The sequence below is a fragment of the Podarcis pityusensis genome, assembly GCF_964106645.2.
Source record: "Podarcis pityusensis genome assembly, chromosome: 1".
NCBI classification, from domain to species: domain Eukaryota; kingdom Metazoa; phylum Chordata; class Lepidosauria; order Squamata; family Lacertidae; genus Podarcis; species Podarcis pityusensis.
The window spans coordinates 87748790-87775391 of record NC_138028.1 but is presented as its reverse complement, the minus strand read 5'-3'; the positions used below and the strand labels follow the sequence as shown (position 1 = coordinate 87775391).

At 44.5% G+C, this 26602-nt stretch overlaps 1 protein-coding gene across 23 annotated transcripts in view; it reads right to left on the bottom strand.

Annotated features, from left to right (window-relative positions):
• TNS1 (tensin 1) overlaps positions 1-26602 on the bottom strand; it is a 325241-nt gene that overhangs the window by 115493 nt on the left and 183146 nt on the right. For 19 of the 23 annotated variants that reach the window (XM_081005150.1, XM_081005167.1, XM_081005170.1 and 16 more), the window contains 2 exons: positions 17628-17666; positions 8586-8627 (listed from right to left, as the gene is read on the bottom strand). In XM_081005150.1, coding sequence (XP_080861276.1) covers positions 8586-8627; positions 17628-17666 — 81 coding nt within the window. Of the gene's footprint in view, positions 1-2579; positions 2834-8585; positions 8628-17627; positions 17667-26602 lie in introns of those variants that run through there. The other 4 variants (XM_081005158.1, XM_081005160.1, XM_081005162.1 and 1 more) reach the window with 2 other exon arrangements.

The window sequence follows — 26602 nt, the reverse complement described above, 5'->3', positions numbered from 1 at the left end:
TGCCAAGTGAGGGAATAAGGACAAAGCAGCATGCTGAACCTAAAGACGGTCATTATGGGTTTGTCTTTGATTACATGTGTTATACCAGAGAGGTGGGGAAGTTCTGGCCTGTGGGCCATATTTGGCCCAGCAAAGGTCCCAATTTGGCCTGCAAGGCCATCTTCCTTGGCCACCTACATCACACCTAATGTCATATCTAATGTCTGGTATGCGGCATGTACAGATTCATCTGCATCAGCTCTTCACTGAAGTTCCCCATTTGGAACATGACTGCGTGGCTGATCCCCACAGAAAACAGGGTTGAAGCTCCCACCCCTTCAACGGATGAGCAGTGAGTTCAAGCCTGCTCAATTGGCTTCGCAGCTGAGTTCCCCATGGAAAACTTGATCACACAGCTAATCCCCACAGAAAGCGCTTCCCAATCACCAAGAATAGGGGGGCAAAACTGCTAAGTACAGAGCTTGCAAAGCACTTTGCACAGTGATTCCCAAACACTCAACAGCTAGCTCAGGCATAGGCAAACTCAGCCCTCCAGATGTTTTGGGACTACAATTCCCATCATCCCTGACCACTGGTCCTGTTAGCTAGGGATGATGGGAGTTGTAGTCCCAAAACATCTGGAGGGCCGAGTTTGCCTATTCCTGAGCTAGCTGCTGTTTGGAAAGTGCTATAAAAGCCCTTATGCTCAACGTTTCCCAAGTGCCAAGCAAAGGGTTGGCCAAGCTTCGTGTGCTGTGGTACCCATGTGGCCAACAACAAGCTGGTTGTCAGGTGCTTTGGAAGTGCTGTGCATGGGATTTGACAGGTAGGCTTGGCAAAAACAAACAAACCTGCCCATGGTGCCAATGGTGTCCCACCCATCTGTCAAAGTGTATCTGCGAAGGGTAGGGGCAGATAAGGATCTGGCCCACCAAGCAAAAATGATGACCCACCGCTAGTGCAGCTGAGCCACTCCTGAAACAATTCAGATCTCTAACATCCAGTGAGAAATTCAGATGAAGACAATTTTAGAAGGCAGTTAGAAGTCTCCCATCCTCTCTCCCACATGCACTCCTACAAAATAATTCTTCACACATATGCAGATGCAGAGGGGGGACCATTTTCCCTCATACACATTCACACAGAGAGAGATACGCGTGCTCTCTCACACAGAGCGACACACAATAAAATACGCATACACATTAGCAAACTCCCTCAAATGCACATACACGTTTCAACCACCTGTCCCATGCAGGAAATTTTTACACACACACACACCATATACACAACCTAACCAGACTAGGAATTGAATCTTACTTCAACACTGGTAAAAGTGTCCTTTATCGCAGCTGAAGCAGCAGGCTAGTGTAAGGGGTGCAGGTTAACCCACATAGCACAGACAGTTCTGCCCGCCAACAGCTCACCATCACTTTCCCTTTCCCCTCCTCAGTATCTGCTGCCTGAGGCAGGACAGTTCTGTTTATATCTCAGGAGGGAAGGGATGTACTTTTGCTTTGAGCAGGGGGTGGGGGGTCCCCTGCTTTGGCACATCTAGAAAGCACATCTAGGTTACTGTACAGCCTCCCCTCAGCCAAGCAGATTCATGCAGGCAGGGTGGCATGCAGGTATCATCACACATTAATGGCTTGGCTTCAAGTGGCTGCACATGCCATTTGTAGGCACTCAAATGTCTCCAGGAAGTGCTAGTCGGTGTACCTCTTAAACTGATAAGCTGCCATTGTCTGAACCTGTCTTAATGGCTAAACACACACACACACACACACACACACACACACACACACACACACAGTGTAACTTGCCCTTGCCTCAGCTCCCATTTATTACAACTGATTAACTCTCAAACCTTATTCCTTTATATGCACACAGTGGATTTTCAACAAAAGAGAAGTCCAAGCAACATACCTGAATGCTGGATATAACTGCCAAAATAATATTTTTAAGGTATTACTTGGCAGTGTGGGGGAGGTGCCGCCTCACACAGGCATTAAATCAAAAGTTTTAAGCTGAATAACTTGGCCATTCTCCATCAGATCCCTATGAAATTCAGTTACAGACTACACCACAAAACAAGTAGATTCTCAGTGTCAAATAAATTTCATACAGATTAGAAAAACCATTCTGATTATATGAGGTATAGGATATTCAGACTTTAAAGCGATAATAAAACCTTGAAACACCATATCCCCCCCCCCCTTTTGGTGTCATCCGTAGACATGAGAACAAATTACTCCTGGCTCGTTGAGCCAGCTGGCTGTGATGAAGGGAGAAAACAAGCTGCACAGAGAGCCAGATCTGGATTTCCTTCCATCAAAGCAGCTCTCTATGAGGCTGCTCAAAAGAGATGTGCGCTAGAACCATGTGCATGCAGTAACTGTAGTTGTTGTTGTTGTTCATAAAACTCGTATAAAGATCTGATCCAAAGATTCCATCCTGCCCAGAGAGAACAGAGCTCAAGGCAAATCCCTATTTGGAGATGTTTAACTAATTCCCACCCTTTTCCTATGTGCAAATCCAATTACAAGGCTTGGCATCTCCACCACAGAACGCACACACCCCTCCAACCCTAAACAAAGGCTTACCTTCGGGAGAGTAGCAGTTTTGCTAATCCATTTCCAGGGCATGGTGCCCACTCTTTCTTAAATCTCTCTCCAGAGCAATCCCTCTCTCCTCCTCAGAGACTCAATCCAAGGAAGTCCACAATAATAAAGGGACGGTGTTTGATTAAAGAGCGGCACAAGCCTGGCACGCAGTGGGCACCATGTTTGGCATGGTCAGTCGCTGACGCTGCCGTTGGGTCCCTGTGGTTCACGATGCAACACACTAACCACAAACAGCTCTCCTGTTGTTGTTACTGCTGGTGGAAATGGAGCCCCACCCCTTCCTGAAACGCTCTCCCCAACACACACCCACACCACGAGGAAGAGTCAGGCAGATATCAGCTGATAGGAATAACAGCTTCCAGGCAAATTAAATGCTCAGAAAGCACCCTATCCAGAATCCAGGACCAGGCGGAATGGTGAAAGTGACAAATGATCCTTTTTAAAGGCTGGCACCCCACTTATTCTAGAGTGTTGCCCTCAATATCACCACCTTCTTTACTGTTCGACACACACCTTGCTTCTGTTTCTATGCCAGCCTGTTGCAGCAAAAGCAACCAAGAGCCACAAGGCTTAGTAACCAAGGTCACTGCTGCAGAATATGAGCCTGACAGCTGGATTCATAGAAATAGAGAGCTAAAAAATGGAAATGGGTTTTTTTTCTCATCTGGATTAATGATGTCGAAATCTTCAAAACATGCAGGTTCTTAACAGGTCATCATGTATGAGTGTTCCTCGGAACCCCAAGAAAATTCGTCAGGGGTGCTTCAACAAGGAGCAGTATAATGGCAGGCAGGATTTCCTTAAAAGTAGTTTGCACATTGCTGCTACCAATCATCCCTAATGCATGCTGCTGCTGGAGAGTGCTAGGTGGGTTTTAGAGAGCATTTTGAGTCTACACAAGGCTGCAATGAGGCCTAAAGAGTCCTGGCCAGTGGCCTCTGAGGTGTATAGGAGGAATTCATTGTCACCCTCTACTTATCATTCCATCAGCGCAAACATTTCTGCTTCCCAGGCAGAACAGCCTGCCCTCTCCTCTCTTCATGTGCTGTTCTTGGGAGTTCTTCTGACCCTTTAGAGAGGATCTGGGGGGGGGGGCACGGGGAGATTGTGTAGAGAGGAGAGGGGGATGCCCTGTTGCACTAGCAGGAGCTTCTGTTTGCATTCTGGGTTAGTTGGATCCCGGGCCATATGCCCCACAACATGCCCCCTGAATCTTTTACACCCACAGGCATCCTCAGGCTGATATGCAATGCTTCTTGCCCCACAAACGAGCATGGGAAGACTCTCCTGAAACTAGAAAGTTTGAAAATCGCTTCTTGTGTGCCACCCTTCCCCTGTTTCCACTAATGCAGTCGTACAAGGAAAGCTGGGAAAGAAAATGGGAAAGAAGGCATATTATGGTTCCAATAGTAATTGACTTCTAATGCTTCCAGTTCCTGCACCTGTAATTCTTCCATCAGTAATGGGGAACCTGTGACCCTCCAGATATTGCTGAACTACAGCTTCCACCATCCCTGGGCATGGGCTGTACTGGTTGGGGCTGTTGGAAGTCCAGCTATATCCGGAGGGCCACAGATTCTCCACCTCTACTCTAAATGAACGCACATATCTAGATCATGGCTACTTCTCAAACATCCAGTTTCATACAATTGTTATGTTGCTTTCATCCATGCAGCAGCACTTTTTTTTTTAATCATAAGTAACTATAGAAGAATTACAAGAATGTATAAACTCAACCTTAGGCAAATTTAACTGACAGCAGGCATTGGGGGAGAGAGAGCAAGAGAGAGAAAGCGTCCACACCATTCTGCCTCCATCAGATGGTAGGGTTGATGCAAGCAGGAACTTGGTCTTTTCTGTTGTGATTTTTTGGGGAAATCAAGTTTTAGAAACCATAAAACTGTTTCTATTCTGCACAGGAACTGCGAGGTGCTGTTATTTTACCTGGATACCCCCAGCATTATGTTGCTCTTGGTTTGTTATTTATTTGATTGTTGTGCTGAATTGGTTCTGGGGTTGTTGTTTTTTAAAAAAGTTCATGTATTGACGAGGCTTTCTAGCTGAACTTGAGGCCACTTAAGCAGTAAATTTAACTCATTCCATAGTGAAGTTAATTCCTTTCCACTTATAAAAGTTGCCTGTACCCTGCTTGGGGTGATCTCCCCACCCCTCCAACCAGCTCCATGTGTCCATGCCATTCAGGGCAATATTGAATCTCTTAGGAAATACTTTTCAAGATTGGGTGAGGGGGGTTGCAGAAGGGAGAAGGAAAATTGAAGTTTCCCTGCATCAACCCTATGATGTGGTGCTTCCTATGACCCAAGCCACTTTTATTGCACAATGTAGGTGATTATTGGTATTAGCTGGGAAACTCCTTCAGGAGGAACTTTTGTCCAGCACCACTGATTTTCTCAGTGAAGAATACCCCAAAAGCTTTCTGGGTATATAGTCTGAAACTCACTGTATAACATTGTGTAGGAAGAAGAAGAAGAAGAAGAAGAAGTTGTTGTTTGGTTGGTAAAAAAATAAATAAATAAAGGTAAAGTTAAAGGTAATTGACCCCTGACTGTTAAGTCCAGTTGCGAACGACTCTGGGGTTGCGGCGCTCATCTTGCTTTACTGGCCAAGGGAGCCGGTGTTTGTCCACAGACAGCTTCCGGGTCATGTAACCAGAATGCCTAAGCTGCTTCTGGCGAACCAGAGCAGTGCACAGAAATGCCATTTACCGGAGCGGTACCTATTTATCTGCTTGCACTCTGACATGCTTTTGAACTGGCAGGAGCAGGGACCGAGCAACGGGAGCTCACCCCATGGCAGGGATTCAAACCGGCGACCTTCTGATTGGCAAGCCCTAGGCTCTGTGGTTTAGACCACAGCGCCACCCGCGTCCCTAAAATAAATAAATACATCCCCCATATTCCACTGATGGCCCACCAAAGGGAACAAAATTAAGTACTGCATGTAAAATTATGACAGTTTGAGAATCCTCGAAGACATCATTGTCTCTTCCAAGAGACCACTGATAAGCAAAGAGTGTCATGGTAACGAATAGGTGCTCAGCTACAGGGAGGGGCCTCCATCAGTGTTTAAAGGCTATGCATGTAATGGAAAAAAGGGACAGTGCCAGAAGAATCTTGTTTTCCTAAGTACACAGAAGCCTTGTTCAGTTCAAATCCACATGATTTGATTTCAGCTTTCCTAATTATTAAGAATTTTGACTGGATGGCCAAGGAGGGAGCAACCCATCTCATGATGCCAGGTCACCTCCACTTTCCCCAGGCAATGCAGATTGAAGGTCCTGAGGTGCCAAGGCAACCACAAGGGATTGGCTGGATCTATCTGGAGGGGCATCCAATGCCACCCCCTCATAAGGAAGGACAGAGCTAATGCAAGATTGGCTTGAACACACATTCCATCTAGCCTAGTATTCCCGGCATCTTTTGCTAGATGCTTTAGGTGGGCGTCCGAGCCAAAAAGGGAGGGGAAGAAAATCCTCTTTGGAAAACAAACAGGGAAGACCCAGGAAGAGTCTCTTCATACCTCTGTGTTTGTACAAAAGCCATTCAGCTTGGGGCAAGAGGTTTTGCATACATCCTAAAATAATAACAGTTTTGTTTCCAGAAATTCCTTGAATCTCATAAAACTTCCATCCTATCAGAGCAGATGTCATATTTCTAAAGATTATCCATTTCTCTTTTCATGTTTCAAAACATCTGAAGTAGAGGATCACAGATTGCAATGTCTAAATCTGGTGATTAGGAGAAGGGTTTCTTGCAATTTAACTAATCACAGAAGTAGTCTGTGCAACCTTTTGTGACTCCCTACTTCAGACACTGCAGCTCATAAACAAGTAGACCACCCATGAGGACAGTTATTTACAGGGGTTTAGCAAACTGGCTAACTTCAAAAAATACCAGTTTCCCCTCACTTTTTGATACTGGGTCCTTTAGGGTTGATCTGTTTCAATTGTACTGTATGTAGACACAAGACTACTGGCACATTGGAATTCCAAACAGAACAAATGGAAAAGGACACAAGCACACACAAAGCACAGGGGAAAGGGACAAAAAAAATAAGCAAATTATTCTGATAGCAATGCAATAAAATTACCCTAATGAGTTTCAAACTGAGTTTCTCTTCGTCAGAGCAACAAATTTAAGGGACACCACAGTGGCAATAGCTGACAAGTCTGCCTTTGTGACTTCTAGTCTGTTGGCAAGTGCCTTGCACTATAGCTTACCACTGAGTACATTAAATTTGTTGCCTGATCAACAGCTCTTGTGATTCCAATGCATTAGGATAATATTACTGCACTGTCAATAGAAAAAAATCTTTTGTGGATTTCTACTATACTTTTTTGTGAACTGGTGTACCCCTTCCTCTGTTTCATACCCTAATGGAGCACACAGGCAGAAGCTCCAAGGGATCAGACATCTCACAACTGCACAACTGCACATAGAACAAGTCCCCGCCTTCTTAAAAACTACAAACAGAACTCATTTATCCTCAATGCTTCAGAACATGACTTTTATTTTGGGGATTTGCAAGGAAGTTTTTATTTGGCATTCCTCAACTGCCTTTTAAAAAACAGCGCTGTGTGAGATAAAAAGAAAAGCTGTTTTCTGACATTTCTCAAAGTTGTTTATTTCCCCCAGAAGTTTTATTTTGTCTTTCTTTATTTGTTATTATTATTATTGTACAGGATATGTTGCCATCATCTTTTCAGTATCTCTCTTTCAGCAGATGTTTCTGCACCCTTTAGATGCGGGCTCGCTACTGTTCTCAATCCCTGAACATACCTGCTAGTCAGCAATCAATGGTTTTCCAGGTGTGAGGTGGGGCTTACTATGGAGGCGCAAGCAGCTGACAAGAGAAACTCAAGCTCCTCCCAGCTTACGCATAACACCAAGTCAAGCCATGGCTTAAGAATGCATAAGTGTGTGGGGTCCTGGAGAGGTGAGTGCAACTGCTTTGCTTCTCCTCTGGTCCTCCTTCTGCAGCTGCACTGGTGTTAGCTAAGCCATGATTTGGCTTAACATGTCGACTGAACTCAGACTTGCGATTTGTCTTGCTCTGGACAAATCACAAGTCATAGCCAAGGCCTGTTCTTGGTTTACAGCTCATAGTTTGTCTGGAGTGAGGCAAACCATTAATCCAGGTTCGGATGGCATCCTGAGACAAACCACGGCTTAGCTCACAGCAATGCAGCAGGAGGAGGACTGCAGGAAGAGCAAAACAACGATGACTGCCTCTTCAGAAGCCCACATGCTCACACGTTCACTCCAAGTCCTAGTTTGGCTTAGCATCATATGCAAACAGAGTCAGCAGCATGCCTCTTGACGAATCACGATCCGTCACAGCATCATCCATCAATCACTGCAGTTTAGGAAGCTGTGTACCTTATGCTGCATTTGAGCATACTGAATTGGTCTCATTATTCATTTGTAACATATAAATATCAAAACTCAACATGCCGAGTTCAAAACATGCCTGCCCTTTGGAAATGTAGCTTATATTGGTTTTAAACAAGGCCATGTTACTTTAATGTAGAATTAAGCACAGGGGATGCTAGAGCGGTTTTTGAACAAGACTCACTATGCCACAGTTCATTTTCTGAATCCATTTCGTAAATCGTGCCACGTGTAACTGTTTAGTAATTGTTCTTATGAACTTGATACTTGACTACAAGACTGCTTGCATTATGTTTACAGACCTGAGCAAGCCTCTGCTTGAAATCAGATGAAATACAGTTGCTAAATAGCTAAGAGACATAGTAGGCTACAAGGAAGCCCGAATGGGAAAGGTTGTGGGAACCTGAGATTTGCAGGGAGATCAAGGACAGGAGGATTAAGAAGCTGCAGAGAAGTAAATGGGAAGACACATGACAGGGAGCAGAACCACTGCACACAAGGCAATGGGATTCCCAAGGGACATTCCCCCTCCTAAATGTTCTTGGCTGCAGCAGAGGAAAATCATATCACTTACCGGGGTTTCTAAGTGCTTCGCAGGACTTTCCTCAGTGGATGGCTGTATAGGGGAGAGAGATAGAGAAAGCATGAAGGCTTAGCATAAGTTCAAAGTTCCCCCACTTATTTATAGTACTAAGCTGCACATTCCCAGGCAATGTTCAAAAATTCTACTTCCTTCTCAAAACTGAGGGAAAAGATTCAAGAGGTCCCTGGAAGGTGGGCCAGACTTCTCAGTTTGAGACAAAGTTGAATTTTAATGGGAAGAGAGGAAGTTAATGTTTAGTGCGCAACAATTCACTTGGAAAACCATTTTTAAATTGTTATTAACCAGAGAGATCTACATCGCTATGCTAATCGTAAATAAGCATTTTGTCACCGTTCTGATTCTGCGTTTTCTTGTAGCCCAGGGCCTGGCTCAAGACATTTTGCTGCCTGAGGCAAAAGGCAAGGTGGCAAACACACACCACAATTCCACCTACAGAAAATAACTGGACTAACAGTTGAATCTTACATTCAACACTGGCAAAGGGACGGTGCACCTAGGGGCCGCTGGCTCACTTAGGGGGCACTGGGGGAATCTGCATGACATGCACATCTCTGCCCACCAATACCTTACTCCCGGCATCTGCTGCCTGAGGTGGTTGCCTCACTCTGCCTAACGGTGGAGCTGGCCCTTTATAGACTATTCTCAGTCAGCTCCCTTTCCTCCTTCAATGCACCACAGTACTCTTTCTTCTCTCTTGGCACAACCATGTCTCCCTTCTGTGTTAAACCTTGCTCCTATACAGCTGCAAATAAAACGTTTTAAGTGCAATATACAATGTGACACTAGACAGCGATAGTGAGCCTTATGGAAAATTCAATGTATTGTTAAAAAAGCTTTTGAAAAAAAGCATATCCCAAATGTTTTTTATATATGTGTAGACCTCTGCCCACTTATTTCATGTTTCTCCCCTCCCTACCCTCCAACATCTCGCACCCTATCTATTTCTATAGCCTCAACCTCACATTTTTCTGCACCTTCATATGTATCACCTAGAAGGGTCATAGCCCTTTTAAAAGTCACAGGGAAAATCCACATTTTTATTTGCAAATATTCATGTTTCATATTGCAAATGAAGGCATTGCAATAGGCATTGCGGAAGGGGGTTGCCAAAAGAAAAATCTGGGAGTTATAGCTGATGCCAGTTCGCTGAATCACAGTGTTTGGCCAAACAGTCTTGAGTTTTCCCCTACAACCTGCCAATTTTTCTAGGTTACTTACAAGTAGTAAGCTCTGTTCTTGAGGGCTGAGTGATTACCATGAGGGCTTTTTCAATTATGGAGATCATTCTGCATAATTCCACCTCTAGGCAAATCATCTGGGTGGGTTCCCTTCAGACTCTTAGAAGAGGATTTAGGACCATCTAGTTTTAAGATCATTTAGAGATGGCTAAGTGAACCATTTTATTTTATTTTTATTCCTTGAAATTTTATTTGATTCTCTTTGTAATTTGACATCTTTTTTACTATAAAAGTTGGCAATAACAGCTGGCTTTTTAATGCACTTTTTACTTTTGTTTTAATGTTAATAATCTAAATGGATTTGATTGTGAACCATCTTGAGGACCTTATTGTGCCAAAGTCAGCATACAAATTGAATAAATGGGCAAATTAATAAATTTATCCTTCTGCTCTTTCCCCCCCCCAAAAAAAAGCCTCTGTAGGAAAAACACATTTGCCTTGGTTCCTTGCACAGAACGATGTTAAATGTTCCAGACATAATTCAATTAGCAACCTGAGCTTTGATCACGCAGAAAGGCAAGGGAGTCCAGTTCATCTCCTGAATCAGCTGTAAAAGCTGGTGCTTCCCCCTCTCCCCTCACCCCATCTCCTTCTGAATTTATGTAAACAGAAGCAGCAAAGCTCACTGCCACTGGAGGTAGATGTGTCTCTGCAAGCCAGCCGTCATGAAACACCATCCATGCCTAAGGCGGTTTGGATGCATACAAGAGACCCCTGTTTTCTGTGGTTTATGTGTTGTTCTTCCAGAGTACTAGTTAAGATGCTTTGCTGTAAATATTAAAAATAAGACCTCTAGCATATTAGTCATGGCAGCAGTTCAAGGCAGCACTCGGTATCTCAAAGTATCATATGCCATGTACTAATTACACATATTTTTAAAGATATCGCTCATAGCTTTTTGATTGAAAAGTTGTTTTGAAGGAGTTCAGGGTTTCCTCCTTAGCTGAACATATATCTTCTTTGGCAAAATCTCCTGATCTGTGTGCATTGTTCACATTTCTGAAGAGTATTTTAGCTTACATCTGCAAGAATGAATCAGACTGGCCATATGATTCATGACTGTCCTCTGTATAATTGAAGTCTTTCTCTTACAAGGAGCAGACCTAATTCAGAGAAGAGGAACATCCCATGCCTACACGCTGCACAATTTGACCCAACATTGCCATCTCCCATCTCTGTGTAACCAAGGCACTTCTGTACAAATGAGAAACAGACAAGAAGCACAGCCACATGGCAGGCTGGGAAGGGAAGGGAACATCCATCTCAGAAGAGGAAGAACATTTGCTAAAGGCAACGTGCTTCCTGAGCAACGTGGATTCTGCATGGCTGTTGTTTTAAGGGAAGACATTTCCTTCACCTAGCTTGGGAAGTCTTCGCTGGCAAGAAGGAGTTATAAATCTTCCCCACTGGCAACTCCTCGTGCCTACCAGCCAAGGAACTCGGAGCATGCCACATTCTAAATCTGCACAATGGTGCCATTGTGGAGAGTCCTTGGGTTCCTGGCAAATGTACAGGTCTGTTAGGCAGCCCTTCAGGAGAAGGCTGGCTCCTAGCACACCGCACAGCTTCCTTGACAAACCCACAATAACGGTCCCAAGGAGACCAGAGCATGTGCCTTCCACAGATAAACTTCCCTGGCCAGCCTAGGAAGCTCTCTCGGGGACCTATGTATGCTGTGTTTACCATCCAAATATGCCAGTGTGTGCACAGAGATTAATCTGCGTACAAAGATAATAAGCAGCAGACCACTTGTGAAAAGAAACTTGCAAAGCAGCTGGCAGCAAAGGAGCACAGAAGCAGATAGTCAAAATGCTCTGTTTTGACGGGGGGGGGGGGCTAGATTTGAGGAGAGGCATGTCTATGGCTTGGCAGGGCTCTGTGCAGGTACCTGCATGAGGCCACCTCTAACTGCTGCCTTGGCTTGCTGCCAGTGCAGACGGGGTGCAACGCTGAATAGCCCAAGAAGATAGGGCTCTGTATGCCAGCAAGCCAGTTACCCAAGCAAGTTGCTTTTGGCAAAGGATCACAGGGCATTTGAAGGGCTCCAGACCTTGGTATGCCAGCCAAAGAACAGAGGCATGCGTCTCAAGAGTTACCAAATTGGAACAATAACGGGAATCGGGAGCAGAGTTTGGTCTAACCCTGCCATTTGTAATTCCAGCAAGGGATCATGAGACAGCTGTGTTGTGCTTTATCCCTAGCATCTGATAATCAAAGATATACTGCCTCTGAACACAGATGCTCTGTTCAACTGCTGGAGCTAAGACAAGAGCCGTTTATCATTAGGCACAGCTTGTGACTTTCCAGAGGAATGTGGGCAGCTACTGCTGGAGACAGGAATCCACAAGTTTTGCCCACCCGTGGCAGTCAATGAAATGTTGTGCTCCTCTCCAAAGGGGCAGGGTCTCCGAAGGGGCAGGTGTAGGAATAAGCCCCCACTCTCTCTTTTTCCAGCTCCAAGCTGGAGAGGGTGATGGAGGCTTATCCCAGTTACTGGGAACTTACAAGAGGTGTTCTATACATGTCCATGACCAAATATGATGAGCCCAGTCCTCCTGCCTAGTCAGAGCTGGGGCTGAGGGCTTGTCCCTGTTGTGCTCAGCTTCAAAGGTCCTCTGAGCACCTAAGAAGCCCACTCTCCATCCCAGCTAAGAGACTGGCGGGGGACTGGGAGCTTGTCCCTGTCACACTGAGCTTTATGCTTGACAGAGGTGGGGGAAGGAGGAATACTCACCATGGGAACCATGACAAGAGAATTTGTGGAATTTGATGGGATTATACCGCTGGTGAAGATGGCTGTTTTTATAGTACACCCCTCTTGGACCTACATACATACAGGAGCCCCTGTTTCAGCAATTCTGTATACTAAAACACTGTTAGAATTATGGATGTTAAGAACATAAAAAGAGGCCTGCTGGATCAGGCCAATGGCCCATCGAGTCCAGCATCCTGTTCATAGCTGTCAACATTTCCTTTTTTTAAAGGGAAATTCCCTTATTCCGAATAGGATTCCTCGCAAGAAAATGGAAAAGTTGACAGCTATGATCCTGTTCTCACAGTGGCCAACCAGATGCTTATGGGAAATCCACAAGTAAGAATTGAGCACAACCTCCTGCCCTGTGGTTTCCAGCAACTGGTAACTGATAACATTGCTGAAATCCACCCATCCTTGGCTCAAAATACAAACCCTGCAGACATACAATGCTACAGACTGGGCTCTTTTCATGTGAGCTAAAGCAGAACTCCTCCCTTGCTTGCTCCCATTCCCACTTTGCTGCTGCAGCTGCTCTGATGACAGACAATAAGAAAGCATCTCAGGTGAAAGGGACTCTGGGAAATATAGTTGGTGCTGTTGGGAAAAGTACATTTCCTAGGATCCCCGGTGCTCAGGAAGCTGTAATAGTAATGTTCATTGTGTGGGAGCACCAGGTTGTGTGTGTGACTCACATGACACTGGCAAAGAAGCGGCAGATGTTCCACAAGAAAAGGAGGCCAAGTGGGGCAGCGGTTATGGGGCATTTGGAAACTGGGGCAGGGGGAAGACAATAGGTTTTTCTTCAAGTTCTACACTGCTCCTTGTTACTGCCACCCCCAATCTTGTCACAGCTTTTGTAGAGAACAAGAAACATCTATGAAAAGGAGGGCAGGGCCTCCTTCCCATGATACTTGTTTATGTCAGCACAGATGGAACATGCTGACTGTTTTTGCACAGAGAGCTTCTTCCGGAATTCCTTGCTCCTCTTTCATGGCAACTTAGGGCTTTGCAAAGCTTTGATCCAGAGTGCCCTGCTGCCTGTCTCCTTAACAGCTTCTGACTTACCATTAAGAGATTTCCAGGGGAAAGGAAGAGACAAAAATAAAGATTTGGGCAATGACGACAAAGCCCAAGAACCATCTGCTGGAGCGATTTGTGTTGTGCTGGGAAGGCAATGCCAAGCGCTCTGAGACACAGAGACTGCATACCGTCAGCCATGTCTGGCGGCAGGAGGACCATTCCAAGAATGGGAAAGGGCACAGGAGAAGCGACAACTCTGTGCGCCTATTGGAGATGTGGACAAATCTTTCAGCTTGCATTTGGTGAGATACTGTGAGTTTGCAATGGAACCAGATGCCTGACGTCACCCAAAGGATAAAATACTTACATGGCACAAGACAGCAGCCATGCAAGTTAAGAGGTATGGCTAAGGCCAATTATGAAGCCTCTACACTGGGGCTCTGAAAAGGTTGCATAAGTGTATCTGCATCTAACCTACATTTTCCCAGGTCCTCAGTCTATGTACAGACTGTGCATTCTGCATGATTTTCTTCAGTTAAAGAATATGGGGACCTGATGCAAGAAATAGTACCTTAATTCCGACAAGCACTCCTACTTTAGTGCTAAACTGAAGTTGTCACACCAATCATCCCTCAATTCCTCATTATTTTCCTTACTTCAAAGAAGCTTGATTTTTTGTTTTTGTAAGCAGGTTTGTTGCACAAGAGCGCCAAATCCACTTTCATTGTCTCTGCCGAATCTGGAAGCACTGCCGGATTTATTCTTCCTGAGCCAAGTGCATACCACCCCTGCAGCTACCAAATTCGTAGCCTACTACCACTGTGATTTCCAGTTTCCCCATTTGGTGAAACTGTCCCTGCCACTAAAGGGTGTGCTTCTGTTTTAAATGTGAGCACCAAAAAAAGAATTGCATTCCTGGAATGGAAAATGTTAGCCTCTGCAATCCCAAGTAAGAAGAGTAGGAAGATTCCTTTTTGCCTTCAGATTTCTTTTAAAAATATGGAAGAGAGGTCCTGTTTGCAAGTAGACTTATTGCACAGCTGCTAAGGGGCAGCCCCCAAGCAAGCCTCCTCCTCCCTCCCACCACCCACCTCCCTGGGTGAGCCAAGGACACGGTTTCCAAAGCTAAACTCTGATTTATTCAGATTTGGCAGAGCCATGCTGGGGCCCACAATGTGATTGGAGCAGCATGTGGGTGGTTTCAATATGCAAGAGTTACAAACCAATTTGGAGCTTTCACTAAGCCAACCCCACCCTTCCAGACATGGGAGGGATGGACTCTGCCAGAAGAATCTGCCCTTGCAGGCTGGACACTTTTCCATATGGAAAACAACACAAACTCCCCCAAAATGAAAGGAGAATCATGTTGAAGTGATGATAAATCAAGCCAATGCTGGAATGTATCATATAAATGATGTTGAGGGCAGCTTTTCAATACAGCAATTCTTTTGTTTGCTTCTGGAGCTCTGATGCACACACAAGGCCAGGGACATTGTTAGCTGGTGCCCTGGGGAATCTGAGACTTGGGGCTTTTACACCATGCCCTGGGTCTTTTGACCCTTTCCCTTGTGGTCTGTTTAACAAACAAACAAAATGCTTACAGAGCCAGTGTGGTGTAGTGGTTAAGAGCGGTAGTCTCGTAATCTGGTGAACTGGGTTCGATTCCCCGCTCCTCCACATGCAGCTGCTGGGTGACCTTGGGCCAGTCACACTTCTTTGAAGTCTCTCAGCCCCACTCACCTCACAGAGTGTTTGTTGTGGGGGAGGAAGGGAAAGGAGAATGTTAGCCGCTTTGAGACTCCTTAAAGGGAGTGAAAGGCGGGATATCAAATCCAAACTCTTCTTCTTCTTCTAACTGGATGCACTGCTGAGTTCAGTTTTGATGAGACCCTCAGCATCAGCAATCTTTATTTGCTCAGATGCATCTATATCAAGTAGCATGTGCAAATTAGTGTGCCATGGGCCTGTGCCTTGAGTCCTATCCATACCCAATAATGTCTCTCTGCAAGGTTTATTCCCATGACATGGCAATGGACCATTAAGGAGGAATGCTGCCAGGCTGCTCCACTGTTTCAAGAGGCAGCAAAATATTTCTATAGGTGGGGTGGGAACCACCTGGTCAGTGGTATTAAGCCACCTCCTGAAAAGCATTAGAATTCAGCAAGACCACCCCTCTGAAAGACACCAACAAGCTATTTATGTGGGGACAAATGGTCCTACCAAAGTGTGTGCGTGTATGGGTGCAGAGCTGAGCATTTGGTACAGTCTACCATGTGGGTGGTGCTGTGGTTTAAACCTAGGGCTTGCCAATCAGAAGGTCGGCGGTTTGAATCCCCGCGATGGGGTGAGCTCCTGTTGCTCGGTCCCTGCTCCTGCCAACCTAGCAGTTCGAAAGCACATCAAAGTGCAAGTAGATAAATAGGTACCGCTCTGGCAGGAAGGTAAATGGCGTTTCCATGCGCTGCTCTGGTTCACCAGAAGTGGCTTAGTTGTGCTGGCCACATGACCCGGAAGCTGTACGCTGGCTCCCTCGGCCAGTAAAGCGAGATGAGCGCCGCAACCCCAGAGTCGGTCACGACTGGACCTAATGGTCAGGGGTCCCTTTACCTTTACCTTACCACTATGTTGCCTATCCAAGAAGTTAATAGTGAAAGCTTGCAATTCTGAAATGTAGGGAGACCTGTGATAGGGCCTTCTCAGTAGTGATACCACTATTTGGGATGCCTTTCCTAGAGATGATCACCTGACCCCGATGTCTTTTTATCACCCATTGAAGACGTTTCAGATTTTCTGTTTTAGATTTATGTTTTAACCTGAACAACAAGCAACCGTTTTGGATGTAACTATCTCGCCTTCCTATACCATGAGTCAGGAAAGAGATTAGGGCCCACACACTCCCCCGTTCACCTTTCTCCCCTTTAACACACTGGCTTTGGCACTGCAGTCCTGGCCAGCTTAAACCACTGTTCCCAATCATGTACAAAACAGGGAACTGTGGCTTAACATCAGTTTACTAACCAGAATCGTAAACCACGGCTTGATCCTGATTTAAGTTCCTGGTGGTTAGTAAACCAACATTAAATGGCAGTTCCCCATTTTGGTTCCATCAGGGTGTTCCCTTTTAAACAGAGCAGGACTGAAGTGCAGAATCTAGTGCACTAAGACAGGAGTGGAGAGAGGGGAGCACATGCTGCTCTAAGCCTCCTTCTGGGCATCCTTAACCATTGTTTAGAAATCTGAGAGCACCCACTATCTCTGTTTTAAATTTTGAGGGGTTTTTTCTTTTTTATCCCTCACCTGTTTTATGTTTTATTGCAGTTTTTTTACTGTACTTTAAAAATTTTGTTAGCTGCTCTGAGAGTCCCTGGAGAGTGAGATACATATGCTGAGCACACACACCCCGGACACCCCCCTGCAAAATCCCATTTACAAATAAAGGCTTTCATAGTGTACAGAAATGGATCAAAAGATTTTCTTGTTAGCCTATCTAAAAGAGATTCTGCATTTGGCTGTTTAAAGGATAAGGAGACAGTATTTACCCTGATGGTCGCAACAAAGAATGTACAGTAAACAGAGACTAGAGGATGTTTCATGATTACAAGGATGATTTGACAGTCTTTATGGCACTAATATGGGAACAATGCAATATGCTTGCTTGCGCTGTCTATTCCCACCCCTTTATCTGTTTGTCATACATTTTTAAAACATCCAGAAAATCAATTTAAAACAAATAACATAAAATACATTAACCATGTGCATGTGTGACAGAGGGGGAGTGGTAGAGCTGTCCCTCTTATGTATTTTGAACTTCACCTCACTTCACCTTACTTGGGGCACATTTTACAGAGCTGAAGCACATCACCTCGTTGTAAATTTGCAGACCCTCCAATTGCCCATCCTTCTGCAGTCCATGTGCAAATAAATGCCTTTGGTGCCTGAGGCAGCAGCAGAGAGGGCAGAAAGCAACAGCCAAAGGAGGAGAAGAAACAGGTCACTTACCAGCTCATGATTGCCAGCAGGCATGCAAGGCGTGGCAGCCTAAAGGGCAGAACACAAAAGAGAGCAGTGTTAGAATCCTTGCACTTGCAATGTAAAGAGAAAAGAGAAGAGAAAGGAAAAGACAGCATTATGAGCATTATCTGTACAATGTAACCACCTCTGTCCCACCATCAAAGAGTAGTCCCACCAATACTGAGCGGCTCCACCTGTGCTGGGAAACTTCTCCCTTCCTACTAACTAACCAAGGATTTAGCCAGATCTCTGAGTAGTTGCTTGGGACAAGGTCCAAAATATACAGAAACTTCAAGACCCTACCATAAGAACCCATATAAATCTGCATCCAGGACAACTGCCCAGGAGTGAAAATTCTTACTGAAGATGCAGCCTAGGAAGGATGCACACGCTCTGGACTATTCCAAGCTGTCACTCAGAGAAGATGAGGAGGATGACCAAGACCTGCCAGGTGGATGGTTTTTGCATTATGAAGCAAAATGTGACTGGCAGGGAACAGGATTACATGAAGGAGGGGTACTGTACTTCTGAATCTCCTTTTAAACTTGCTTTTGGTTTCCTTGGGGGGGGGGGGAGATGCTTGCCAAAGGATGAACCAAGTGCAGCTGAAGAATGAATGTACTCCTGCACAAGTCAACAAAGAAACCCTGGTTAAAAAGGGTCCAGAATCAGAGAGACAGGGACAAATGTCATCTGAAGATAATTTCCCTCAAGTTTGCTAAGACCTGCACAGTCAGTGTCTCTGAACAGCAGAATGCTCTCTTTCTTGAGTTCTTCCTCCTAGCTAAGTGCCAACTCTTTTTCTACCCCCCCCCAAAAAAAAACCCCTGTGAGAACAAGTAAACTTTAGGCACCAGGTGAAATATTTAATACTTTTTGGTGCTGGCTCCACCATATCTGTAATCCCATCCCCTGGGATCAGGCTGCCACTCCTCCATCAAGCCTCCTCTTGGGTTGCTTTTTAAATGGACCACAGAGAATCATTTGTTCTCTCTAGCCATTTCTTGAATGATTTTATGCTGTCTGAAGCTAAATTTCACAGTATATTGATATGCATTTTGTAGTGCTGCTTTTTTAATTACTGTGCTGTCAGTTTATGAAGACTTGGAGCTGAAAAGAAGGGTGTGTGTCTAAAATGAATTAATTAAATAATATTCAGCCTGCCTATTTTCCACATTTGCACATTGCTGCCACCTACAAATGACCACATCTTGAGTCAGCATTGAGATTGCAGCTGCACAAGTTCACAACTGAAGTCTTTTATGGCAAGGATGGGGGGGGGCAAAATCTGTGGACCTTCAGATGCCGCTGGACTCCCAGCTCCCATCAGCCCTATCCAGCATGGTCAATAGCCAGGGACCATGGCAGCAGCTGTAGTCTAGTAACATTTGGAGGGCCACAGATTCCTGATCTCTGCTTTATAGGATCGATTCAGCCTGCTTCTGCAAAAGGCAACTTCAATGGAGAGAAATCCAGGTTGAAATCCCAAATTTGGAATTAAAATACAAAACTGATTTCCTCACTAGGTTTCTGTACATATACACTGTGGGGCATTAGTTAAGAACTGTTTTACATCATGGATCAATGTAGTAATACAAATGTTGCTGGATGAACATTTAAGAAGAGGCTACTGCAGACGTGCCATCTCTCTTCCATGTGGAGTTCAGTCCACAGAACTGTTCTGGAAAAAAGGGAGGAGGAACCAAGCACACCCTTCGTTCTGAAGAGGCAGTCTCTCTTACAACCATGGGCAAGCATTAAAATAACAGAGAACAGGAAATCAAGAATGGGTAGATAATGGAACAGTCACACTGGATCCCACCAGTCCTGCAAATGTGGGTAGCAGCTTTTCTTACTGACCACAGACACCAAGTAGCCTAAATTGTGGAGCATAAGGGTGGTCTGCTTTTAAATAAAATGTATTTGTTATCCAGATGTTCCATGTAACACCTCAAAGCTAGTGAATGAGCCTGACATGAGCCATATCATCTTTCAGGTTACTTTGGGAATAATGAGATTTAAAATACTTCACTTTTAAATGGGGGTTTCTTTATTTGCCTTCTCAGTTTTGAAGCAATTGATCATGCCCCTACCCTATTCCTGGATAACCATTAACTTTGAGTTTGATGGGGGGGGGACCAACAAGGGACTCCAGAATCTTCATTATTACCATAATTACCATTAAAATTACCATTATCATAGCCTCATTATTGTTCTTATTCTCATTAGCAGTGTTTTAGTGTACAAAAGCTTCACACTTCTTACCACATTTCTCCCTCACAACAATCCTGCACTGTGGACTAATAACAGTGACTTTCCCATGGCCATAAACTAGGTGAGCAGAAGATTCACATTCTAACCAGACCCTTTGATTCACTGTGCCATGCAGGGCCTCTTTTTTCTGAGGGGGAGGGAGAAACAACTGCTTGTAAAAGCCATCATAAAAATCAAGAAAGTTGGCCACAGCCAGAAGAACTTCATATCCACTTAATTAAACCCCCATGTTACGGAATATTTGTAGAAGAACAAAAGGGGATGGGGGAAGAGTTTTTCCACAGATGCCAAGTAAACACCCAGTCCAGCCAAGCTACAGTTCCAATCATTTCCAGAGGCGATTGCATTTGGCCTTTCGGCCTTTGTGAGTTGTTCTTTGTGCCAACTCTTTCTTGTATTCTTTTCTTGTAGGGGAGAGAGGAATAGCTCAGTCAGTAAGCCAGGTTCATGGGTTCAAGCTGCATGTTGGGCAAAAGATTCCTACATTGCAGAGGCCTGGGCTAGATGGCCTTCGTGGTCCCTTCCAACTCCACAATTTTATGATTCTATGAACCCTTGCAAACAGAGGGGACTAGTGACAATATTGACTTCCAAACAGCAGAGGGCATCAACAGATTGGAACTGCGAGAGCCCACAGGAGCCTGTCACATTCGTCAATATTTTCCAGGCTGTGCCCTCCATCCTCACAGAAACAAGCAGGTTCATTTTCTGGATAAGAGGCAATTAGAATCAAACACTCTTGACATACACAGTACAGTCCGGCAAGCAAATATTCTTTGAACATTTCAGCAGGCAGCACACTAACTTGGCTGATTTGGCAGTAAGCTGCTAGACTGGATTTGAGTTGGATCCAGTCTGTTTCTGAGTATTAAAATTATTCTCCCCACATTGCCCCCACTATACATGGTTGTTCTCTCTGCCAGAGTAACTGTCCTATGTCCTAAGCCTTCCAAGACACACTGTAAGGTCTTCTCAGCAAGAAGTCTCTTCCAGAATTTCCAGCAAATTGCACTGTTGACCCAACCTATAATTTGCAGGAAAAAACTAGTGGCTAAGAACTATTTTTGGCTGAGCAATGTGAGTCCCTGGCAACCAATGTGATGATGTTTCACTCTTTGTCCTGTAATGCAATCACTTTTTAAAGTAACCAACAAAAGGATTCCTAAATGGTGGGGGGTGCTCTCTAGGACCTTCCTGAGCAGAATCCTCGGTGCAATTTTCTTGAAAGCAGAGCAAAGCTGGAAAATCAAAGCTGTGTTTCTTGAAATTGGGTCCATAGGAATGCAGTAGCCAGGAAGGATGCCAAGGAACACAAGCAGTTAACCATTTCAGCTGCACCTTGTTATCTACTGCTTGGCTGCATTGAAAGCACAACCCCGAGCAGAGAGGTTACTGTCACAGAAAACGAAGTCTGCATGATCGCCCTGTTATAGACAGGGAAGATGCATGCAAGACGGCAGATGCAGAAGTGTAAATATCTGATTAGGTAATAAGAAATAAGTGACTTTACTTAAATCTCTGCCTTCAGTTCATAGCCATCTCTCCATTGACAGCACAACTTTACACCAACCATACTTGGCACAAAGAGTTTCTCTCCTATCGATTTCAATTGCAGGGGGGTATCCTGAAAAAATAGCTATTTCCAAGTCAATGACTGCTGTGCACACATTCCCATGACAGACGACAGGATATGTTGTGATTCAGGGGTCACCCACATGGCACTCATAGATGCACATGTACTTGAAGATGCTTTCCTTGGTGCCTGTAGGGTCCCCTCTCTGAAATTCAGCTTGAAAGAAGCATTCTGCGGTAGCCAATGGTTGTTGGTCTGTGCTTGGTTGTGGGGAATGTGGTGCCCACTACAGTTTTTGCAGTTTGCAAGTGTGCCCAGGGGCCCAAAAAACATCAGAGACATCTAAGTTAGCTCAACTCAGGTCAATCCACAACTACAGCACACCACCACTAGGATATAAGCCACACCCAGGGAAACCATTGCAGAGTCCTATTGTGCATCCTGCTTCATGGATATTGTTGTCCACCTGTTCATTACTTTCCCTGTTCATCTCTCTTTGCTCTCAAGCAGGCACAAGATCAATCCTACATCCTGTCCTGTGCTAACCAAGAGAGAGGACCACCCCATGACCAGAAGCTGCAACCAGGATGCTACTGCCTGGTTCCTTCATTACTTGTTCAAGGCGCTTGTATGTCTCTCCAGTCATGGAGAAACGTCCCGAACCAGCAATCTGCATTGAGGGATCACAAAAACTGCCCAGTGTATTCTGCACAACTATGCAAGGGACCATTTGTGGATGGATCATGTCCTCAGTGGTGAACCACCACTGCATTATTGACACAGCAAAAGCATGTCTGGGCAGCTAACATGAATAAGTGGATGATGCCTCTGGAATACCACACGGTTCCCTTTGGCCACAAGAGAAATCTGAGGTCTGGAAGCAGCCGGTGAAACAAAGCACGAAGCAGAACAGCAAAACTATAATAGAGGTTTCCTACTTCGCTGGATAAGCAGAGCTTCCTGGCCTCAGTGCAGCGACGTTAGAGATGCTGTTCGTAGTCAGTTAGACAATAATTAGCCAACAGCACTGAAAACACATTACAAAGAATGTTCCCCTCTCGTTCTGATGCTTCAAAACTATTTGCTGCACCCCCCACCCCCCCCGCAAAAAAATGCCTCAGTCAATTCACCAAGTGACCAAACAAAGCTCATAAGAAAATGTTTGCTCTCTCCTTTTGCATGTCGCGCCCTGCCCGTCAGACACACATTCCTGCATTATCATCCTACCAACAGCGGAGAAGAGGTTTTTTTGCACTCCTAATTATTTGATCTGTCTTCCCACCCAAGGGCTCCCTTCAGCATTACTGTTCCCCAGCCAGCACTGAACACATTCCAGGGACTGTGTTTGTGTTCTCTCCTCTGTTTTGTTATGGGCTGAGTGGTTGTGGCTTTATATATATATATTCTAATGGAGAAATGCTACCATAAAAGGACCTTCTCCTAGCCTTCAGGGCTGGCCCTGATCCACAAAGCGCAAGGAATGTTCTGCTTCGGCCCACTTGTGAGTTACAAGCAGGGAGAGATTTTGGCTCAAGGAAGATATTATGTTTACACAGCATCTCCAGGCAATTGCACAGAGAGGGCCAATATTTCAGAAGCACCCTCTTGAGCTCCTGTAGCACACCTGCAGCAACCTCATTCATCAGTTCAAAGAGTTGCCTTCTTCAACCACACAATGATTTGTTCCATCAAACTGTGGTCTAGCCATGCGGGGGTGCAAATTTGATCAGCAACAGGTTCAGGACAGACAAAACAAAATACTTCTTCACACGATGCATAATTAATGTTTGGAATTCAGTAGCTCAAGATGTGCCTTAAATGGCTTAAAAAAAAAAAAGATTTAATGAATTCATGGAAGATAAATCTATGAACTGTGTTTAGCCATGAAAGCAAAATAGAATCTTCATGTTCAGAGTCAGTGTATTGCTGAGCCAGACTGGTCCTATCATTAGGCAAAGTGAGACAGCCTCCTCATGCTGCAGGTGCTGGGTAGTGGTGGTAAGGTGTTGGAGGATTGGGGCAGTGCCATATAGCCAGCCCTGCACCCCTATCATCAGTGTTCAAGATTCAAATGACAGCCTGGTAGTCTTCTGAAGAGGGAAATTGAAGGTGCAGGTGGAGCTACACCTCCTTTGCCCCCAGACAGCAAAATGTATTGCATAGGCTTGGAATGAATACAAACAACAGTGCATGGCTGTCACCATCATACCCTGCTTGTGATTTTCCAGGGGCTTCTGGAATGGTTAGATGGACCTTGGCCTGTTCAAGATTCATGTGTTCTTACAAGAAGGGCTCAAATCTGATCAGTTTAGAGCAGGGGTAGACAACCTAAGGCCCGGGGGCCAGATACAGCCCAATCGCCTTCTCAATCCAGCCCATGGATGGTCCAGGAATCAGCATGTTTTTACATGAGCAGAATGTGTCCTTTTATTTAAAATGCATCTGTGGGTTATTTGTGGGGGCTGCCTGGTGTTTTTACATGAGTAGAATGTGTCCTTTTATTTAAAATGTATCTCTGGGTTATTTGTGGGGCATAGGAATTCGTTCATTTATTTATTTTTTCAAAATATAGTCCGGCCCACCACATGGTCTGAGGGACGGTGGACCATCCCACGGCTGAAAAAGGTTGCTGATCCCTGGTTTAGGGAAATAAAATACAGTGCACAGTGAGACAATCTCTTTTGTTGTGCACCATGGAGAACTTACTAAGTTCTGCAGTGTTACTAAGCTCTGCTCTATAGAACCCTATATAAGGAATAATGCTACTTTTAAATAAGGAGCATCCCTTTTTATATGCAAAGGATATCTGTTAACCATACCACCAAATCAATCCTAGAGGTAAATTCCATTGAAATATAAACTGAGACTTGGGCCTGAAAGGGAGAGGGGGTGAGTAGGAACCCAATTCATCCGGACAGTTTTTTGTAATATAATTTTTTAAACATACATACACACACATACACACAATAGCAGCTCATGTGCAAACCACGTGCACAGACAGAAGGAAAGCTTGTCATTTGTCCACAGGGAATGTGGTATATGCATGCAATAAGTGCCATTTAAGGGCTTTGCTTCCCCAGCCTTAGATTGAAATCTCCTGTTAACAAGGAACTTCAGCCCTGAAGATTCCACAAGGAATAATTAGAATTAAAAAGATTTGATTGTTGTTGTTTTTTAAAGCACTCATTGTACCTTTGCCTGTTTGTTTGCCACTTCTATGTTTTCTGCTTCACTAACTGTAGATTAAGAACACATTTGTTTTGTGTTTTTGCGCATTTAGGGTTCAGCAAGCTCTTGATGGCACTTGCGGTTGGCACACAAATGTCACGTATGCCATGGAAGTGGAAAATAAAACTCTGCTCAGATGTTCATCAAGGGTGGAAAGTCAACACTGTCGAAATGAATTGATGAGATGTGAACAGAGGATGGTGCTAGACAAGAATCCAAAAGCACAAGGATAAATCCCAAATACCTATCTATCTGCTCACTCCATGGCAAGAAAATAAACTAAAATATTACAGTGAAGCTCCCCAAAGGGATTCTTCCTCCATGGAATGCCTACTATTACACTACAAAACAGAGAACAGTCATAGTTCAATAGCACAGGTCCATCATTGTATGGCTTCCCCCAATGATATTCCCTCTCATTCAGAAGGGAATTTTAACACTCCGCAACAAAGAACAAGGGGCAACAATGGAGACTCACTGAAAATGCACAGATGACATACCAGTCAACGTAACTGTAGTCAAAAGTGCATGCAAAACAAACATGTGTTCATTGGTTTGTGATTATTTTTTTTGCCTAACATCTAACAAGTGACATCTACATACACTCCCCACCTCTAATACCATATTGTCTCTAACTGGATACCAATTATTCAGCATCTCTAGTTTACAGAAGTCAGTCCAGCAGTAATGGACTTTATTATTTATGACTCTGGTAATTACTATTTAAGACCTATGAATCCCAAATGAAGGCAGGAGAGGAGAGACCAAGACCAGGGAGCTTTTAAAGAGACCATCAATGGACCCAAGAGAACTATTGAGGCTGCTTAAGAACTATGAGTGGTAATCAACTAAATTTTACTCAAAGTAGACCCAGTAGAAGTAATGAGCATAGCTTTGTTAGCCCCCCAATTACTTTCAATGGGTCTACTCTGAGTAAAATTTTTGTAGAATACTACCTTGTGTGTCTTGAGGGAAGGCAGAAGTGCAGAAGCAGCTTGTGCTAATGGCTCCCTGCGGGACATCAGTTTGTCTGAAAGAACTCAGTTGTTTTAGATTTTGTAGTATTTGTTTGCAGTATTTTACACCTGCTTTGGGTGCCTTGACAGCAATGTATTATATAAATACAATGGTACCTTGGGTTAAGAACTGAATTCGTTCCAGAGGTCCGTTCTTAACCTGAAACTGTTCTTAACCTGAAGCACCACTTTAGCTAATGGGGCCTCCCGCTGCCGCCGCACTGCCGCTACAAGATTTCTGTTCTCATCCTGAAGCAAAGTTCTTAACCCGAGGTAATATTTCTGGGTTAGCGGCGTCTGTGACCTAAAGCATCTGTAACCTGAAGCATCTGTAACTCGAGGTACACTGTATAATAAATAGATTACTCCAAGTTATTACTCTGTACCCTATTGCTATTTCCTTCTGCAGATATTACTGGTAGCGCACTAAAGATAACTTCATTAGAAAATACTGAATATTTAGCATTCTTACAATAATGGGTCCAGCCTATGGGATAAGTAGCATTCCCTGCTTGTGATTCCACAATAAATAATACAAGGTAAAATCACTACTGGAATTATGCCTTCAAGATCTTTGGAAGCTAAATTCGCAAAAAGGTTGTCTAAATCTAATGTTTGTTAATGTCATGCACGCTCACCTAAGTACTATGACCCCTGGCACCACACGGCAAGCAAGCTCCCCTGAGGCCTCTACCAGTCTGTCTCCATCCAATAAGCATCATGGAGCCTCTTTTTGTGCTTAAGGAGGAGACCACAGGTTGCTAACATGGACATCTCTGTTCTGACCACTTCAATGAAGGAACTGACTGCTGGCCACTGAGGGGAAGGGCACTCACTTTGATCATGACTGCCCCTTAGCCATCTGCTGTGTT